Source organism: Phoenix dactylifera, chromosome 8, assembly GCF_009389715.1.
Source record: "Phoenix dactylifera cultivar Barhee BC4 chromosome 8, palm_55x_up_171113_PBpolish2nd_filt_p, whole genome shotgun sequence".
Lineage (NCBI taxonomy): Eukaryota > Viridiplantae > Streptophyta > Magnoliopsida > Arecales > Arecaceae > Phoenix > Phoenix dactylifera.
In genome coordinates, this window is record NC_052399.1 from 9387016 (window position 1) to 9408764 (window position 21749).

Genomic DNA, 21749 nt, shown 5'->3' on the forward strand with positions numbered 1-21749 from the left:
TGGGCTTTCTACCAATAGTGAAACACATCTCCTCTAAGAATTAACCACCTCTTCCGCGGAAGAGAGGCCATATAGAAACCTAACTTTGTACCTTAGTTGTTGGTTATTTGTGCTTTTGCCGCATCTGTTTGAGGAGAAACCAAGGCGCCTGCCATGCTTCTACTGAAGGCCGGCCTTTGGGTAGTCTGTTATATTATCACATCGACAAAGGAGCAAAGACAACCATAATGTCTTGTACTTGGCAGTCACAAGCCAACCATCGCATCTGGGGACAAAGTTAAATTCTTTTTAGTTCCATGAGAATATGTTTCACTCTTCCATCATCTATCATCGTTCTTGTCATCGCGTCAACCAAGTTCCAATCTTAATTAACCGTCCAAGCTTCTTCACGCTAACAAGATCATCCTTGTCTTTACAAATTAATATCGGAACCTATCATTTTCTTAAAACCTTGTTGTGCCATGGGAACTCTTGCCATCTAATTCTCTGGTCTCCTTTTGCTCCATTCTCAAATCCTAATCTCAACCCTGCACCGTATAAAATATTCTGTTCAACATATTTAGAAATTATCATTCGCATCACGAGAAGCAATAATAAAACTACCTAATATCAGCCTAGCCGGCCGTTAGCTATTATCAGAATATTGTTAAACTAACGGATATACTTAACTGTCGAATCTGGAAAAGAATTTTTTTATTTTTAAAAATATCTTTCAATTTTTTTTATTTTAGAAACAATTTTAAAATTTTAGTTTACTAAAATTTTATTGTGCTTTTCCAAATGCTTCACTATATTCCAAAATATCTTTTTGCGACATCTCTCATATATTTTTCCTACAATAGATTGTTTCTTTTGAGAGAGAAAATAATTAATAAATCCACTATATATCATGTTAATTGCTATTTATGTTCGTCGTGATAAAACATTAAACTTCTAATTGACTTTTGGAGTATAGTGATTGACGATCAAGCTAGTCGGTTTCCATGCATTCCACAGCTTACAGTGAATGTAACCAGGTGATTGATTGGGATACTCATTGTGTTACTGACCACAATGGCCAAATTAATTGTTAGGTCAAGGTTAGCCGGCCCACAGTGTTTGCTGTTACTTTAAATGGAAACTGATGCCATTGTCCAACATCAGAAGTGGAGAAAAACCTCTTCTGTCACCTGCTCAAGTACCCTCCCATCAAAAAAAGATGTGATTCGGTGGTCCGACCTGAAATGCTACGCTTCAGCACAAGACTACCCGTTTTCCCAAAAGCTTTGCGAAGACCTTTACTACTTTACGACGACCGAGGACCGACCATAAGGGGGTTTATTACACAAGGCTCTTACAGAGGAAAAGCTTTATCCCAGAAGTATTTAGTGCTACAATCATTGGAGGAACAGTACCTAATTTTGAGGATGCTCTAGAATCTTTTCGATTACCCGTTCGAGAGTTACGATCTTTGGCTCTAAAACTGAATCATTTTCTTATATCTAAGAAAAACTTTCAAATTAATAGAAAGGAAGCTTGATCTGAACATTAACTTGAGTAATATAAGCAATCTAGGTCTACTGGTATGACTCTAGGAACATTTCCTTGTTGGCATTTCACAACAAATTAAGATGGTGATGGAAAAAATACATCCATGTACATTTATTCTTTTCAACTACTACGTCCCCAAGTACTAATAACTAATGAGCCATGACAACAATCATGAAACACTTCACTGATATTTCTCTATAGTCAGTTGCCAATGCTTGCTCAGATTAGTATACAATGAAGAGAAGCTGATGGGTAGGCAATTGTCTTCCCTTCCACCTGAGATAGAACACAGAATAACATCATGCCCTCTTCAGAGGCCTCGAAGAAACTATAAGAGTTGACACGGAGGTGAAGTACTCTCAGTGACATGAAGATTTTCCTCAGGTTCCACGTTCCCATTATTCTTTCAGAATTGTTATAAAGAATACAAAGAAATTTATTCCCAAAGTATAAACCTGAATAGCATAAGCTCGTACGACACATCTTTTAATTTTTTTTAACATACATTAACCTTTACTCTTCTAAACACTCTATTTTCTGGCATGCATTTGATCACCATCTTTCTTCGGGCCTCCCAAACATCACCTCTTCCTTCTTTTCTATCTCCATTGGTGTTTCTTATCACCTGCTTTAGAACACCCAGTGGTGTGGGGTGAGTGAATGCATAACAGCTATTGCCACAGTTCGTAATAAGGAGTGCTCCAAAAAAATTGGATTCCAGAAACACTTATTCATAAATAATAAAAATTAACTCTTACAAATAACTGGAAGGTCCAGATGAATGCTAGTTTCCTGAAATAGTCTCTCGATAACAAATAACACACTACCAGTACGAAATATCATACTGGTGATTGCCCTGATATATACACTTTCCGCAGAAGATAAATAGTGTTGCAAATGACTAGGAGCCTAGGTTGTTAAAGAGCAACAAGAACCTTAATACTGTGGTGTGACGCTGGTGCCTTTCAAAATTTCACAGGGATGAGATCACTTTTTTTGTGATCGGAGCACCTGATTCAATACTACCCAAGCACCTGTTTAAGTTCTTCAGTTATCTGAGCTCTGCTAGAGGAATCCATCTGTACAAAATGTCCAAAAATCAACTCATCAGTAAACACGGACAGGTTTGGATCGTAATGACAATTTCAAGATGTGGGATTTTCATAGATGTAGATGTCGGAGTTTCGAGAATTAATGAATAGAAGAATTATCTGGAACAATATCAAACCATTTTCAACAAAAAGGAAAAATTTAGTAAGTCTCAGGAAAGGGGCAAAATTTTAGCAAAAATCAAGAGTAATACGTGAAGGTCAACAGTAATTCATGAAAGATTTTTCATCAATTCTGTGTAGAATTGAGGAGAAACACCTTTGACCTTTTTTATTAAAAAAAATCCCGAAAAAAAATCAACAGGTCCCGAATTTCACTAGAGCTTTAAATAGCATAAATAGCATCGCATAGAAGGCATAACAAAGCATGCTTACCTTGCTGAGGAGTGCAGCAAGACCTTGAGGCAGAGCCTGCAAATCTGAAGCTGATTTGCCAAGACTAGAAAGTTGCAAGAGTACCTTTTGAACCCGCAATTCTTCTAGATATTTCTCGAAGTTCTTTGGATCATCCTTCCAAGCAAAGAAAGCATCATCATCCTCCCATTTACTGCCAGCCAATTCAGATGGCTCAGAAGCCAAAAACCACTTCTTGATCAATTCCAATGCAGACTTCTGAGACAACTGCTCCCCAGCAGCATCTCTAACAATCGTTATGAGCGAACACTCAGAAACTCTCCGGTGTAACCTTTTGTAGAAGAAAGAACGGGAGCTCTCCCAATCAACCACCTTTTTTATTACTCCTTTAGCTGCCATTCTGAGGGAGGTATCATGCAACTCAGCAAACCGTGTGGCTATCTGAGTGTACACAGGCAACAACTGCTTTTCTCGAGAGATTATTCTCTTCTGGATCAACTCCGCATCACCAGGGTCACCAACTGTCTTTGCTTCCTGAAGCTTTGCTTTGAGACTTACCAGCTCCAGGTCGAGCCTACCCATGCACTCAAGAAGCTCCTTAGTTCTGAATTTGATCTCAATCATCCCTTCTGGTTCGAGCACATTGCCCTTAGCTGTCTGTTCAGAATACATCTCGATGTGATCTGGATTGATCTTGCTGTCCACGACAACCCATGCTCCCCCACGAAGCTCTCCAGTCATTGGAATGTACACAAAGACAGGTTGCTTGTATGTCCTCAAATTTTCAACAATGGTGGACCCTGCCTGAAGGATCCCTTCAAAAAGATCTCTCTGCCCACCTGAAAAACCTCTCCAGTTAGCAAGTATGAATAGTGGGAGTTCTTCACGGTTAAAATCTAACAACGCCTGAGATGTTTTGGTGGCAGAGTCAGGGAACCAAACTTGTCCCGCCTGTGGGACAATCCGTTCCTGAGAATCAAGCTGACCAGGGTCTGCAGGGATGACTTGCATCATAGTCTGAGTTTCAACAGCTACAATTCCAACAGGGATACCACCAAGCCTCGCCCTTCCTGTAACCACTGTCTTTGCCCAACCTTCCAGTGTCTCTATGAAGCTATCTCTGTCAAAGATACCCCCTAACCACCTGCCACTGCCATCCTGAATGCCGCAAATAGCTGCCCGGGGATCACATGAGTTCTCAGGGAAGTATTCAACTGGCCGAACAGGTGGGTCCAAGGATCTCGATATAGGAAGAGGCCCACCAATGAAAGGAGGAATGTAGCTCAGCCATTTCAGAATTGCTGAAATACCTTCAAGATCGTCTGATACAGTAAGATGAACAACCCCATTTGTTGCCATGATTTTTGGGCCACCCAATTGCATGTGGGAGCTGTACACTTCCCGCCCGAGAAGCTTGTTCAGTGCTGAAAACCCAGTGAGGATTATAGGCTGATCCAGACGTTGAATGCACCTCATGCCAAGCCGAGCAAGATAAGCTCCAATGCCCACTGTTCTTCCTGTCACATAGGTCAGAGTAAATGTCTCCTTGTAAGCCCTTGAATAAGCACCAGCAATGGCACCACTTCCAGTTAAGTTCTCAACTCCCAAACCATCCTCTTTTCCTACAATGGTGTCTATGATCCATCTACTTTCACCATTTTCTAGTTTCACCTCATGTGCTATTACAGATGAGCCAATACGTGCATAATCTTCAGGGGTCAGATAAATGTAATGAAAGCCACGTTCAGGACTCAACTCATCGGACCAACCCACACGAAAGCAAGCTTTTACTTCTTCTGCTACCCCAATCCTAGCACCAGAGTTTGCTGCCAAGTAGATCAGAGGAAGTTTCTTGTCACAGGACAGATTGGTAACTGCATAAAAGAATGCATCTTCCCTAGGACCAAAAGACCCTGCTTTGAAGGTCACATCATTAGCCACAACTATAATTTTCCTTCCACTGGGGAATTCTGGTGTCGAAATCTCCATGATCCAAGCTATCATGCCGACATCATTGAGACCTGGAGAACGCTCCACAGGAACTAGAGGAGTACCCCATGCTCCATTTTTGTCCGCAAACATGAGTTCTGTAACTTTAAGAATATCTTTGCTGTCCTTGGCTTTCGCATTACCTGAATCATAGGATGCCCATGACACTCGTAGTGCTGTTTCAAATGCCTGAAAAAACATTACTCTAAATTTAGGATGATTAAGCAGAGAAACTGATGCTAACTCACATATATGCAATACAACTAATTGAAATCAGAATAACATAATGAAGGAATGAGAGTTTCACCAGTGGAAAATCATAACAGTAAGTAGTGTTGTTCTTCCTTGCTGCTAAACGTTTTCGATCAATGACACTTAGAGGCTGATATCTTGCAGTCAATGGCACACCATGCAAAGGACCAGATACAGATGTGGCAGAATGGTAGTAGACCAGTTCATGTGATTTACTGTCCTCTACTTCTCGGTAGATCTGTAAAAAGAAATCAACTTGATTGCTCAGTTTCAAAAGAAGGAAAAGATGAAGTAACATATATTCCTGTGACAGATAATATCTAGTTCAATTATCTGTAGAACTATCTCCTTAAGATGACGCATTGATAAGGTTCAAAATTATATCTAGTAGCTTGTATTCACCAAAAATTAGTCCCATAAACATAAATTAGACTTACATGTATGGTACATGTATGACCAGTAACATTGGTCACTATAATTCTCCAAGCACCACTAGCGAGTCCAATAGAATCCAGCCAAAGCTTCACTTCCCACTCACAAACAGCAAGACGATGCATCCGTACACCAACCAATTCATGAATTTTTACAAACATTTCTTCCAGGATTGTACAGATAGTAAATTCCTCCCGACCATCATTTACATCCACGGTCCTGGACAAAATTTGTGAACATTGACCTTACATGATTGTAATGAAGTGATAATCAACTAATTCTTTTCAGGTGAATTACTGAAATTTGTAAAAGATACAAGATAGAATAAGATGATTCTCAAGGAAAAGAAAAAGAAGACTATTTATTACCACATACAACCTTAAAATGCTGAGAGAGAGGAGAAGAAGAAGAAAAAAAATGACTGTATATATGATGCTTACCTTGAAACTGGCATGAGATCAAAAAGCTGTTGTTCTCGTAAGATGCACAGATACATGTGTGAATGGTCTGATCTGATGGTTGCATTATGCACATGTAATTCTAATTCTTCCAATGCTGCCATTAATGATCTCAAAATACTAATTGATGCAAACGGTAAATGAGATTGTGCACAAATTATTTCACTGTCAAGGACTTCACTCGATGAAAATCCATTGGTCATGTTGGGTTGTCTCACAAGTGTCCTCAGGAACATCCTCTGGACGGGTGCCTTGGGGTCTAGGACAGTGTACAAGTGCCACTGGCGATCCCGGGATGACGTGTACTGTATGTTTTTGTAGCCTTTCAGCTTGTCCTAAGGTTGCAAACATTATTTTAGTAAGTAATCTAAAAGACAGGGATGGAAAAAGTATAGAACATTAATGGATAAATATGGTTACTGACTAATTCAAGAAATGTAGAAAGAGGAGGTTCCAAGTGACGAAGCAGAGGTTCTTCCTCGTAATAGAGCTTTTCAGCTGACCAGTGGAAGGAGTGGCGCATAGGTGCTCGGCCTTCATCCCTCTGTATAATACAGCTAATAACTCTGACCCCTGCTTCATGAAGACCAGAACTTAAGGAGTTGTCTTTCAAAATCTTGGCCAACTTGTTTATTCTTTCCTGGGCCTGATCCTCATCACCACTGCCAAAAAATCAAAGCAAACTTGAATATCGATTAGGAAATTCCTGTTAATATTTAAAATAAAATCCTTCCTAATCAGAATATATGCAAAAGATCTTAATTAAAAAACAACATTAAATTGCAGCTACTTATAAAAGAAGATAATTGAAAGAAGTTAACTAACCTATCCTGAAGTGTACTCATTTGGTTATTAATGCCAACCAATGCAACATGCAACATATTGCCTTGAGTAGCATGCTCTGGTAGCCCATTTGAGAATGGTTCATTGTCGGATTTGGAATTTAAACAATGTGTAGTCTCTTTCAATGCAGCACTGATTGCTGTTGGCAGAAACTGAAGGGATTTGATGATAACCATGGTCCCCCATCTCTTCTCACAATGTTTCTCTACCAATGGCTTACCGGGTATTGGATCTTCAGGCCCATTTCTTTTCTCGATATGTTCTTCAGAGAATTCCCACAGAGCAACTAGACCAGATCTGTGCCATTGCATCCGCACACTTCCCTTGACAAGGTAGGGCTGGAAAACATGTCTTAAGTTACATTTAGAACAAAGAGACGTAATATTGTCAACAATATCTAAATTTTAAGAGAAAAAGAAAGGCTTTTTTATATATTAAAGTAGTACCTGGTATAATCTACGTATGTATGTCTCAACAACTCTCCTTTGAAGTGTAGGATCACTGTGATCAAACAAAGCCACAAGGGCATCCTCAACGGCCAAAGGAGCACTAACAAGATCCTCCATCCGCTCATTGATGGCACTTTTCCTCCTAGGTGTAGATACACGTTCCCCTTCTTCTGTAAACATCTCTAACTCTGAAAGGCTTCTGGCAATGCTTGTACGGAGTTCACTAAGTTTAGTTTGCTCAAGAAGTTGACTTGCTTTTAGTGCCAACTGCAGCAATCAGATTCATAATATGCATGTTGTTAAGGGTGGACTGTTTCCTACTCAAAAGAAAGGAAATATTTCAACAAAAATTTTATAGATATCAGCCAGATTTATAGACCTCAGAGTATGTTGTGTGATTAAGAGCAGAAAAACGAATCAATTGGTCCCTGTAGGCAGCAGGGTTTGGGTAAACCAGTGCTTCCATAAGTCGTAGTATCAACTTGTTTTTTCTCCTGACACCCTTCAAGACAATGGTATAAACTACTCATCAATGCAAACGTTAATATCTACAAACCAATCAACATAAGAATATGTATGTTACAATACAATCATCATAGAACACAAGAATGATAGCAGAAAATAACTGGTTTAAACAGACCCTAATCAAGCATTACCTGATGGGACAACACTATGTCAACAACTTTTAAGAGATCCTTCGTGTGCTGAAGCCGGAGACGTTCTATGACATCAGCCTATGTATCAAGCAAAAGATCATAAGGTCTCGCATTAAGAAATTTTATTTCAAAGATTCTTATTGTTCCTGCTAGATATAAAGGCTGAATTTGTATGTATGGAAATCTTGAATGAAAAAAAAATGATGTCAATTTTAGTAATGTTTCATATAAAATGATACAAGAACAAATGCAGCAGTTCGTAATAAAATGGTATCTTGTGATAAAAACAATTACCTGAATGTTATCACTGAATAGTTCTTCAACAGATAGGTACTCCTCAAAAAGAGATCGCACAATCACACGAGCATGGCTTTCTCGTCCACCCTCATATGACTTGACGAGACTCATCAGAGGCTCCACCAGTCTCTCATGTGTGGCCTTTTCTTTCTCAGTGCAGGATAAGAGATGAGCCTGCAAGAAGGCATATCAAGTAAAGGCATTGTCAAACTTCAACTCAAAATAACCAGGATGGACACGAGAAATTAATCTAAGGGTTCACCAACCTCAAGAACTCCCCTCAGTAACCTTGCAGGGAAATCAATATTCATCTGACAAATTGAGATTGTTTCATCCAGCTGCATTGGATGTGTGATAATTAAATATTACCTCATCTCCACAGTTAATAAAAACCAAGAAAAAAGTGATAAAGAAAAGGAAAAGAAAATCTTGTCAACTGTAATTATGTAAATTCTAAATTGTAAACGGACCTCATTCCTGAGATCTTTTGGCAGGCGAGTAGCCAAGACAGACATGGTCTCTTGCCACTGTAGAAAAGGAAGCTCAGGACTGTCTAGACAGTTTAGCAAATCTTGCACAACCTGATAATTGTATGGATGATCAGAATTGCTCAAAAAATTATAAATGACCATACAAACTAGAAGTTACATAGATCAGTAAAATGCTTAAGCAGGATAGTGTTTGCGCCAATGCAAGCATAACATCTTATATCAATGTCATTGCAGTCAAAGTCCTTGTTGTCTATCAGGAAAATACATAAGCAGCTGAAAATAACCTTAACAATGGCAGATGTGCATGGCAACAGGAAGCTGGTGTTGTTCTAGTCACCTACTTTTAATGCACCATATAAGATAAGTTAATTGAGTTCTATTTCAGATTGCTCATTATTTTAGCAACAGAAGGACCAGATTCAATTAGAAGGGAGACAGCACTTTGAGTCTATGATTGCTATTGTTTAGAATTTTATTACTTACCAGTTACCAGGGATCATTGAGCCGACCCAAACCAGGCAATTCAGCTCATGCCAAACCATACCAACGCCGGTTCGAGACGGTTCAATCCTCAAGTTGGTTCAGTCACGCAATTATAAATAATCAGCTCCCTTTCGATGGTTCTCTCTTTTTCGACTTTGCTCTCCACTCTCTTTCAATGGGATAATTCGCAACTTCGCATCTTCACCCCCCCCCCCCCCCCCAACCCGGCCGTTCGAGAGCTGCTCATCAGCAAGCTACCAGGCCACCTTCCACCATGCACTCTTCCCTCTTCACCGGTAAGCCTCTCTCTCTCTCTCTCTCCGCGCTAGGTTCAGCCCTCGAACCCGTATCTTTATAGGCCCATGGCCACTCTCTCTCAGGGATGAAGGCCGTCAGGGACCATCATCATTGTCACAGCCTCTCTCCATCATTGTCATCCGGTCCCGGATCTGGCCCCCTCTGTCACTACAGGATAAGATGAAGGCCTTCTCCTCTGGATGCAGACCTCTACAGCCCAGGTGAGTCCCCCCTTCTCTCCCTCCTCTCTCTCTCTCTCCCCCGCTCCCTTTCCTTTCTCTCCCCCCTCCCTCTCCCTCCCTCTCCTTCTTCCTCTCCAACCCTCTACCTCTCCCTCCCTCTGCTTCCATACACCATGGTTTGGTACGGTACGAACTGGTTCCATATTGTACCGATCACTAGCCAACACGTCTGTCGGTACCGGTTCTGCCAACATTGAACATTACTTTATTGTAGAAGTGCCAATAATTTTTGTGACATAGGCAATGCATATTTCACTAGCATGGAATGTTATAATTCAATAGCCAAAGATCCAGGATTTTTCTGGCACAAAGTTAAGAAGAGATTATAAAGCCTAAGCAAATACAATTAGTGGAACTTCATTTATTTCCTGAACACCACATGATGGAAGGATGACAAATATTGTGATTCTTATTTGATGTAAAAAATTAAGGTATGAAGCAATATCATGAAAAACAGATCCAATCAACAATTTAAATTCCATCCAACAATATATATACACATATCATGCAAGAAGTTAATTCCAAAAAAGTTGACATACAAGACAGAAATCTAAACTTATTCAAGTACATTAAACTAGTTAGAACTAATATTTCTTATCAGAAACCATCTAGAAGTAACCAAAAGAATAAACATTTAAACAAGAAAAAGGAAAAACTAAAGTTTATTTTTTTATGGTTTCTGGTGCTTACTTCATTGATGTTATGTTCATAGCCTGCAAGAATCATCCGCGCAGCATTCAAACTTGCAGCACATCTTTGGTGAACTTTGCCAGAAACTGCAGTTGGGGGACCCAGTTTTGGAAATGTGCCATGAAATGGCTCAGCTCTTCTAACAGCTGACAGGTCATCCAGATCCAGCCTTGCTATAAGATCACCAGCCTGAAACAAAATTATAGCGTTGCCTATTTTGGATATTGGTCTTAGAATTATGAAAAAGTCTAAGAGCAGATTAACAAAAGATATAAGTTACCTGCATTGCCTGGCCTTCCGACATCACAAAATGAATAACTCCAGAAGCAGGCAATAGAAGTGGCATGCACATCTTCATTACCTCAACCTCCGCATATGGTTCGTCAGTGTCAACATGAGCACCATCAGGAACCAAGAAGCGAAGCAGCTTGCATGGTGTCTCAGCCACCAATTTGGATGGATCATGATCATTCTGAAAGAAGAGAGAATTATTTTCCATGTCTTGTTAAGCACTACTGAAGAAGATGTTTTCCATCAAAAGTACTTGCAAGTTGATCTTTGCTGGACGTGCAAGCCAACAACATCCAAAAGTTACATGTAACACAAAAGTCAACATCAAAAGTAACCAGTTATCAGCATAATGTATCAAGAAATTCATATAGTTATTATGCAGCATTTTGAAAGCCATCATCTGACTAAACCTTTCAAATAAACCCTAAGACACAATGTGTTTGGATTGTGAAATGACCCTAAATATGCACCTAGTCAATTTGGTGAACAAAAAGAAAAAAAAAACAGATAAAGTTGGTTGCATGATTGATTTGATCCTCAAGTGATAGTGAATTGTAGTTCCTAAGGCACATGCACTACAGATCCACGCCTGTAAGCCCACTGTAAGTTAAGTTCAGGAACTGGCATTTACTGTTGCAAATAAGAAATTTAAGTAGTCAATAAAAGATTTTTTTTTGTGTTTTTGATATTGGAGAGTACTATAACAAGCATAAATATCAAGAACAGGGAAAGCATAACAATTACCATGAAGATAAGGCTTGACTTATGAATAAAGTTCATTATAAGATATTGCAAAGAATACAGAATATAAGGGTTGGACCATCCAGGAGTGGCAGAAACATGGAATAAGTGCCAATCAGCACCACAAGACACAGCATACTATGTACCTTGCTATCACCTTACTGGCAAATGGCACTAACATAGTATCAGCAGCATTCCTATATCTGGAAAACCACCACATCAATGTAAGCCAAGCATTGGCACAACTTGACACAGCATACTACATACAGTAGCACTGCCAAGCAGGCACAACACCAGCATGTGATACTTCAATCCATGGGGAGATGTACATGTACTAATGGAAAAATGTTATTCGTACACTAAGAGGAGGAAGATACAAAATGTCTAGCGCTCACAGTAGACAAAAATCTCCTTTAATTCATTACAAATGCATGAAAAATATGAATATTTGTAACACAAATCAGTGTCTTCATTGTTTTCCTTCATTCCAGTGGGAGTAATATCTCTTGTAAGTTGGGCCAAGGTTACTTTTAACTGTCTTTTCTTATAAACATGTATTGTTTGTAGTATTTTACATTAGCATCGAAGTTTAGAAATTTAATGTTAAATAAAGTAACAGCACACCATAAGCCATTTGGTGACATATGCCAAGGTACACTTGCAATTTTCGTTGAAGATAAGTTGCCCAAGAGATTTAGAGAATATGTATGGACTTCTTTCTAATAACTTGATTATATCGAAGAAATATAAGAGGATGATTATGTTTACCTGTAACAAGCATGTCCTCCCATCAATAAGAAGGCGAGTACCAGCAGCCTCTTCTTCAGCATATATCACATGACTGTTTGCATCCAACTGTACAAAATTACACCCATTTGAATAGTTAAACACCTAAACAAGGTGCTAACCTAGATAATGTGGTAATAGACAGCCTTCATTTACAAAAAAAAGGTCTACTTGCAACTATTGTGAAATTCAAATGTAACCTTGATGACGAGCAAATTATTTTCTTATTTTTCACAGCTCAACTAGGCAGATTTGCAAGAGATTGTTGTAAAGAAAGCAGAAAATTGCACCATGGGATCACAAAGTCATTACACACTTTTGAAGACAACAAAGCATGCTGATTATTTAAAACACATTATGTTCTGTTTACATGATTGAGGTTATCCTATGCAAAAACTTCCAAAAAGATATTAAAAAGAAAGCTATTTTCTGCTGCATTTGCAAAATATTATCAGCCATGGTTATTCTCGGCCTTTTTGCTCACATGAAGTTAATATATCCAAAAAATATCAACACAACAACTTCCCCTTCAACTTGATCTTATAAAAGTTATATCAACTTAACAACAGAAATCCCTTCATTTTAGAGAACAAGATCACCATCCTACAAACCTCACAAATAAAATTATAAATATATTAATAACCCTATAAATTTTTATCAGGAGATCCAAATAATAGGAGAATTTTGCTGATTAAGAATTCTGAAAACATGACCTATAATAGCTTTAGTAGGATACCACACATTTATACACCACTATACATTTCCAATTAATTATGAGCTTTCACCCTTACAAGTCTGAATAACTGAGAGCTGTATAGATGGTTGCCAGAACGATCGCAAAGAAAATTTTAGCACTAACATTGTAAATTAGCATAGAAATTTAGCTCAGTGGCTCCTGGTGGTGAGCACCAAAGTTTATTATAGTGGTAGCATATGATATTGAGAAAATAGGGAGCAGGGTCAAGTAGAAAGCTTGCCTGCATCAGAAGACCACCATCACGCAATGTATGAACTTCTGCTTCAACCTCTGATCCATTCATGCTTAACCTGTAGCTACCAGGTCCACCCCTTACCATTTCAATCTAAGAAAAAATTTCAATAAATTAAGAATGAAGAAGTTCCCCAGAATTTAACTTCCACATGCTTAGAAAATGGTAAAAGACTTTTCAGGCCAAAGGTATAGTTAAGATACCGTATATTTGTTTCCTTCAATATTCAAAGTGACATGGGAATTAACGAGTGATATGTGCTGCAATCAACATTACTGAGTCACTTGATCAAGTTTTGAAAGAGAGAGAAAGAGAGAGAGAGAGAGCTCAAAGGCCAAAATTTCTTTATTCCAATCCTGGATGCAGTGAAGTGCATTACCTTGGGTGGAATTTGACCTTTGCCAAGGTAACCAACATAGTCCGAAACCATGGCTGCACTGCTTGTTGATGCTTTCTGTATTTATAAACCATAAGAAAGCAGATTAGAAAGACAAAGCATACCATCTGACTACATAAATGAGAGTCAAGCCACCATAATATAGTTTAGATTAACTATGCTTACATAGAGAGCTCCTCCAACAACAGAGAGATACCAAGGAGGCCTCTCAGCTCTAACTCGCATAGCAATTCTGCTGTCCAGCCAACCAGTATGGATCTTATTGTCTCTGTATTCTGAAGCCTGAAAGGGAAGGACATGAGAACTGCACTATAAATTTGCATAGTCGGTAATCTCACAAGATAGACTAAATAACTTACATGTAAGAGATCTATGGTGTAATCAACATTTGTGTGGATCTCTCCCCTTATTTGAATCTCTTTTAGCCCAAGGACCATATTAGCTATTGCTAAAGCTCTAGACTCCCCAAAAGCAAAAACATGCCCTAGGAAGAGAAGAGAAATTTAACAACAAGCAATATCAAGAGCTTTACAAGAATCTAGCAATCTGGTCGTTCTAAAGGATATATACCAAATTGGGAATCAGAGAACTCATGAATGCCACCTCCAGACTGCAAATTACAAAAAATGCTCATTAGTTAGTCACACGGAACAAGAAGAATATACCGCAAACATTAGAGTACATAGTTTCACCAGGATGTTCAATCAAATAGCCATAGTTCCATTATAATAGTGCAGCAAATCTTATTGGTGGATAATCATAATTAGAAGAATAAGATAATTTTATTAGTCATTGCAGTAGTAGTTGTTTTTGCTATTTTTATTCTTATATACAATGTTTCATAGTAATAACCATATCAATCTGTGTAATTGATTCAAAGAAAAATATTCACTGCATCTGTCTGTATTAAACACATACGAGGCCATGTTTACATTTGTCTTTTTAGCAGAAGAAACAACAGGGTTCATTCTGATGCAATCAAACCAACCAAAGCATTGGTTAAAGAATATACCTTCACAGAGAAGTATGCCCATACATTTGGTTTGCTTTTGAAACTTAGTTCCTGCAATAATCAAATTAGATGTAAGCAGGCACCACAAGCATCATGTCATATTTTGCAAAATCTCACCTGCACTTTCCCACTAGTAGGCTTGAAACCATCATCTGGATCCTCGCTAGTTACCCGTACAGCTACACAGTGACCTTTTGGCCTTACAGATTCTGCTTTATCGAAATCAAATGGAGTTGCAGAAATTGATGTCTTTCTCCAAGCGTCATACCCTCCACCATGGTTCATTCCATAAAAGCGCCTAATTTCTATATACGGGAAGCACAATGGCATACAAGGAAGCAGGTTAGACAGCAAATTAATGTATAAGAGATATTCTGCCAAAAACCAATAAAATGAAATTATCATACCTGGAATTTGCCAAAGAGGTATTCCCATCCCCACTGCAACTTGAGCTGCTGGCAAATTTATTTCAGCTATCCACTCAGTTACGGGATGCTCCACCTGAAAAGGACCAATATTGAGAAGGCAAGAAAGAAATTGAATGAGCCAAATGTCACTGCTAATTGCAAACAAAAAAACAAAAAAAACCAACCTGTAATCGTGGGTTGAGTTCTAGGAAATAGTATTCACCAGTTTCCATGCTGTAAAGATACTCAACAGTCGCAGCACCAACATAGCCCACACACTTAGCAAGCCTCCTCGCTGCCTGCTCAAGTTGTTTCACAGTCTCAGGAGATGCCACTGTGATTGGGCCCTCCTCTATAATCTGTTGGATATTAACTGTCAATGTTTATTCAAGGAGTTCATGTAATAGCCAGTACAAGAAATTTATGTTATACGTAAGGTAAATGATTGTTCTTCAAGAAATATATTACATAGATGTCAGATGAATCAAAACAAAGAAACTCAAGAACGGACAGTTAGAAAATAAAGGAATGTGTGCAGAATTACAATTGATGCCCCATCTGAATTCATATAACAAAGACAACAAACTCTGGTTACAGATATTGTAAAGCTCCAAAAGATCAGGAGAGAAGTGCTGAGAAATTAATTGATGAAAGCTTGCCTTTTGATGCCGTCTTTGTACGCTACAATCTCGACTGTGCAGAGCAGCCACATTACCATATTGGTCACAAAGTAACTGAACTTCTAGATGCCGGCTCTACAAGAGGAATCCAAATGTCAAAAAGATGTTGGATTAGATACTGCAGCTAAAAAGCAAGCACAGTAAGTCATATTTTCATCCTGTAAGAAAAGGTGTGTACTTTTTATCACGAGTTTAACATACTATAAACAACATTAGATATCAGAACTATCAATTCAAAACATAAATGCATTGCATGGATGCATACATGTATGCATGGATGCATGTATCGCTTACTTTATATAACAATATTCACCCACAAGTTTCTATTATGTTAGCTCAATATTAGAAGGTAGATGTATTCCAATTTCTACATATTTAACAGATGAAAGGAGAAGGCATATGAGTTGAGCACCAGATGACTCAAGGCACTGGAAGAGTCATAAATCAGAGAAATAGGAATGGTTAATAGTTAAAGTTCCAAAGTTTAGAATGTTGAAAATGATCTCACCTGTGATGCAACCTTCATAATGAATATTGGTGAACCGGGAACTTCACCTTGCACTTGTTTGAACAATGCTCTGACGTCATCATCATTATGAACCTGCAAAATTAATAAGAGTTAATCAAATTTGATCTATACATTTGCACGGCAACAAGTATCTTGCACACATAATGCTTAAAAATAAACATGAAAGAAACTACAAGAAGTAATTATGAAAATGTGCTCTGGCAACTCTGTTTACCACTTAGTGTAAAGCAGTTTCTTTCAGACTACATTAGGATCAAAAAGGAAAAAAAAAACTTCTTCACTATTCTTATAGTAATCACGATGACATAGCTTTCATATTATCGCTCAGAACAAGGTTTTAAAACTCAGATTTGGTTTCGGTTTACGTCCCCTGAGTTGAATTTCAATTTCCACAGTTATGGTGGTTTCAGCAGCTTTGCTCCATGTTTTGGGGTTTTGGTCAAAAGAGTTAGAAAATTACCATAAAAAGAAAAAAAAATAAAATAATTAAAAAATCAAGATAAGTTATTTCATATATAAATTTGTGTTTAAGCTGTTTAGGATCATAGTTTGCGTAATAAGGCTAGTTCCAGGCAGAAACTATGTTGGAGCTTAGTGTCTCATACTAAACTTTCGACTCTTGATAAATGTGTTCTATTTTCCTACACTTTTCCCTAACTTATGTAATCTACCTACACTTTTCTTTATTTTTTGTGTAGATTTTCCACATCTATTCATGTATTTGTATTATATTAAACTTTTCCCAATGCATATTTCATTCTATTTCATTTTAATAACTAGTCTAAATGAGGAAAAACCCATTGTTCATTTTTTTTCTATTTTAAACTCACCTAAGCAAGGTAAAACCCATCCAAGCATATTCAGTTCTATTCATTTAAATAACTTCAAAATAGAAAACCCATCTAAGCATATCTCATTTTATTTCATTTATAACCCATTTAAGCAAGAAAATGCCCATTTGAGGATATTTTATTCTATTTCATGTCACTAACCCATCTAAGCCAACCATCACATATTAATAAATCATCTAAGCAAAACAAAAGGTATATGCATGTTGCATTCTCTCACATTTGAACAACCCATAAGCCACAAAAAAAAACATATAAGTAAGAACCCATTTACTTTGTTATTTAGAAATGCAGCTCACCCATCATGATTACAAAGCTCAAACAACGTAACATATTTGATAATCAAAGCCTTAGATAAATGTGTGATTGAATAGTTTTAGTCAGTTTAGAAAATATTAATCATATTAAATTGTTGAATAAATAAATAAATAAGTAAATACTAGTTTCAGCTGCTTTTGCTTCAAACTGCTGAAATTGATTGAAACCAGCCAAAACAGGCTGAAACCGACTGAAATTGACCAAGTTTTGACCGAAACTTAAGAACCTTTCTTCAGCATATATCCTGGAAGATCAGTACTTGACAAACAAATCTCAACAGCAAGCATCACCTTTTTCTTATCAAACTGATTAATATTAAGATTTTTTTAAACATTATAAAAGGTAGAGAGAAGCAAGCATTTTGTGATCGGGTAGGATGCAGACCTTCCTAATTCCTTTGCCACCGCCACCCCAGGATGCCTTGATCATGGCTGGGTAACCGACCACCTGACAACTAGACACTGCTTCTTCTGTTGTATAAACACAAGCTTCTCTATAAATTTCCTCAGGAATAGAATCCAAACAGCTTTCTGCTGGAATTTGCACCTGTATGATCATTTCCAGGAAAGTGGATATAGCACACTTAAGGACAAAAAATAAGTGGGCTTACTAAATATAAAGGACAGTACAGGACTTACATGTGAGCCACTCCATGGAAGAGTTGGTACTCCTGCAGCTTGAGCGATCAGAGAAGAACCAATTTTGTCACCTAGTGCTGCCATTGATGCAGCTGGAGGCCCAAGAAAAATTATTCCTCTTGCATTTAGTGCATCTGGAAGTTCAGGGTTCTCAGATGCATGGCCCCAACCAGGCCAAACAGCAGAAACATGGGTTATTTCCGCCATCTGTCAACATTTTGAATTGTTATATTCATAAAGCAAAAAAAGCAAGGCACTTACAAGTTTATTCCAACTTCACAGTATCAGCGTCGAGCATATTTATGAAAACTCAAGTGAAAAGAACCAACCTCGACAATGAGTTGAACATTGGCATAGTTATTGTTGTTGGTTCCTCCAGGAACTTCCACAAATTGATCGGCAATCCTAATGTGTTCTGCATTAATTCTCAAGTCTTCTGGAGTTGCCATAGCTACCAATAGAATTGCTTTCTCCGATCCAAAGGTTTCATAAGCCCATGTTCTGATGCTACGTATAAATTTAACAGCTGCCATTCCATTATTTGCAATTAATATACTGTGGATAGGTTTCTTCCCACCAAGCGCCATGCAGAAGTCATCGACTTCTGACAGTATAGCTGCATGTCTGAGTTGAACTGTTCCATTTGCAACTCCATTCATGGACCAAGGTTCTGCCATCACTGGTCCCCTCTGGACTTCAGACATGCTGCACAGGCAAAGGAATACTATAAATAGATTCGAGCATTTTAAACTAAAAGCATATTTTTAAGTATCATTTCTTTCACCTTTTTTCAAGCTCTTTAAATGTTTTGTGCCCATCTATTATTATTAACAACATATCTCCACACAAGCTCACTAAGGGATCAATTTTGCAAACGACTATTTTCGATCAAATTTTGATTTTAGAATATTCTTTGAGTCTAGATTAAAAGAGTAAACATGAAAGACAATTTATAAAATCGAAAAGGTCTAGTTGCATAACATTCTAATTTTGTCAAGACAGTTATGCAAAAAGATCCAATACTAACAAGGTATCAGGGTTAAATTTACCCTCCTGACAGATTATTTGATACCTATATCGGTTTATTTACAGATAAAGTTTGGTTAATAGTTAGCTAATATTTAATACATGGCAAATTTAAAAGGAAAACACAGAATAAAATCACAAATTTTCCAACAAAATGCAACAGACAAGAATGGAGGGGAAAAGTATTAAACCAAAATCCACGGCGTTCTGCAAAGAAATTTCACACAACACGATCTCAAGAGAACATAAAGCAAGCTTAATAATGATAGCGATTATCTTACCGGAAACCAAATATAAATGACTCAAATCACTCTTCCATGACATATTTTAGCTCAATGATTGCTACAGAACCAATCAATCTCGCTAAATTTTTTTGAAAAAAGATAGATAGGAACACGTATCGCGTCTCCTTCGGTAGAAAATATTGCACCATTAAATCAGACTAGCCTCCGAATCAATCAGGAAAAAAAAAAACATATCTTGCTAAATCAAAATCTAAAGAAACGAACAAAATGCAAAAATCACAACCTAATAAACCGCAAAAGAAGAGGACCCAGCATCCGAAACACATCCAAGCAAGGTCCAGACAGCACAAACCCACACCAGTACCATACCAAGAGTCAAGAAAGGCAAACAAGATGGGAACTTTGGGCAACTCACATCGGAGTAGAGACAGGGGAGGCCAAGATCTCCCCTTTCAAGCCAAATCCGGTTCAGAAGTCCTTCTAGATTTTAATCCTTCTTCCTCAACTCGCCGCGAAGCGCCCATTCACCGAGAAGCCTCAAGTATTCGACGAAATGACTGGGAGCAATAAGAAAAAAAAAAAGAGAGAAGAAAAACAAGGACAAGAGAGAAAAGGAGCGGAAAGGAGAGCAGAAACCGGCGGAATTATGAGAGAAAGAGAGATAAACCTAACAGCTTTAAATGGGAAGGGAGCCCCACGTGGTACCTGCCACCCTCCGCCTTCCCTTCTCTCACCCCAATCGGAAGTAGCTCCCAACTACCCCCTTCCAATCCCATCGCATTCAGCCAAAAATGCGATCTTTTCTACTTTTCCTCCCCCTCGCCACCTCTCGCCCCCTCATTCGGATTAAAACACAAAAAAATAATTCCCTTTCCCGTCAAAACTCAGATTTCTTCTCCACTTTTTGCAAGTATTGCGTCTTGGGAGGGGTGAAAAGGATGGCGGTGGCTTGAGCTTATCGGACCTTTGAATTTTGACTGGGAGTTGGGTGATGTTGCTGACCAACTCTTCGTTGTCGCTAGGGTCTGGGATTTGTTGATTTTTGTGGTCAATAATGTCTACGTTGAAGAGTTGAGGCCCTTGGAACCGGAAGGGAGCGAGGAAAGGAACGTGTGCTCGGTTTCCATAGTTATTAATTTAGTTTAGGTAGGCGGTACACCTGGTCCTAGTAAATTGCGTGGGGCCTCGTGTGCTCTTTGGATTGGATGAGGTTGCTAATGTTGTATCTTGCTGATCGAAATAGTTGTTTGAGGGTTTTAAGAGAGGAATTAGTGAGAATAGGCATTGAAAGAAATGGGTGTCGCAGTTGTTGGTAGGAGTTTAGTTAGGTGGATGATGCATGCCTTCCTCGCCTCTTTTTACACCTATCTATCAATCTATCCATCCACACCCACACACACACACATATATAAAAGATGAATATATTCAAAAAAAATCTATTTTTCTCAAATCTAAAATCAACAATATAATATTTAAATTAAAGATCCATATTATTGATCATGGTTTTATTGCTAATAATATCTAAAAACCGGATATTACATAATTTGGTGGCCTATATTACATGACCTATATGTCATATAGACACGGACATGCACGGCTTTCATTGTGTTGGTATGTTAAAAAATATGATAAAGCACTTCAATTGAGAATCCATCTTGAGATCACATTTTACATATATATATTGAAAATCAATAGATTTTGATGCTTAGATCACAACAAAATATGATCTCTTATTATATTTTTCATTCATTTTCGTACTCATTTGATGATGTGTAGGTTAAAGGCCACTATCATATATAACTTTTAATTTCTAAGCATTTTTAATAATATAAATCATAATCGTTGGTATGCATCTTTGATTTAGATGTTCTGTTATTAAGTTTGGAGTGAAGTAAATAGCTTCTTTTTTAGAGAGGAGCAAAGTTCCATCTCTATGTAGATATATGCATACATGCATACATAAATATACATACATATATACATATACATTGATACAATTTCAAACAAACATGCATACACACACATACATATATTATGCTTGCCCAAATGTGTGAATATGTATGTGGTTTATCTTACAAATCAAACTAGTTTAGCTAACCCATCCATAACCTCAATTGGTTTAAGCTTTTTCAAACTCCAAATTGTCACTTTTTCACCCCGCAAAAAACTTACATCCATGCATTATTACTTGATGAATTTCTTCGAAACCTACTTCAATATCCTAAATGATGATTTCTTTATTTTTGATTTCTTTGTAAATAGTTATACAA

General features: G+C 37.9%; 1 protein-coding gene across 2 annotated transcripts; it reads right to left on the reverse strand.

The window, feature by feature from the left end:
- Positions 1–2240: 2240 nt before the first annotated feature.
- On the reverse strand, positions 2241–20571 carry LOC103717213 (acetyl-CoA carboxylase 1-like). 2 transcript variants are annotated; one of them, XM_039128877.1, is made up of 33 exons: positions 20147–20162; positions 19895–20036; positions 18538–18913; positions 18209–18415; positions 17955–18116; positions 16384–16476; positions 15855–15950; positions 15381–15554; positions 15196–15289; positions 14906–15093; positions 14789–14839; positions 14347–14386; positions 14136–14260; positions 13942–14058; positions 13759–13833; positions 13583–13639; positions 13368–13472; positions 12373–12459; positions 10853–11044; positions 10573–10761; positions 8840–8950; positions 8636–8707; positions 8367–8543; positions 8073–8150; positions 7796–7918; positions 7414–7683; positions 6950–7305; positions 6549–6786; positions 6107–6459; positions 5672–5885; positions 5290–5472; positions 3015–5171; positions 2241–2609 (listed from the first exon to the last, which is right to left on the reverse strand). In XM_039128877.1, exons 3-33 carry the CDS (start codon positions 18910–18912, stop codon positions 2553–2555), a joined length of 6816 nt encoding a protein of 2271 aa, XP_038984805.1. In that variant the 5' UTR covers position 18913; positions 19895–20036; positions 20147–20162; the 3' UTR covers positions 2241–2552. The 2 variants fall into 2 exon arrangements, with proteins under 2 accessions (XP_038984805.1, XP_008803739.1); XM_008805517.4 differs by having other exon boundaries at positions 19895–20571.
- Positions 20572–21749: the final 1178 nt, after the last annotated feature.

Bases quoted from the DNA above. Each gene is read 5' to 3' on its own strand.
- LOC103717213 (XM_008805517.4), bottom strand. From the start codon at position 18,912: ATGTCTGAAGTCCAGAGGGGACCAGTGATGGCAGAACCTTGGTCCATG. The intron at 8,544-8,635 runs GTTGGTGAACCC...GCCTTCTTGCAG, and splicing joins TACTGAGGGGAGTTCTTGAG to GCTCATCTCTTATCCTGCAC. The intron at 7,919-8,072 runs GTAATGCTTGAT...ATTGTCTTGAAG, and splicing joins ACATAGTGTTGTCCCATCAG to GGTGTCAGGAGAAAAAACAA.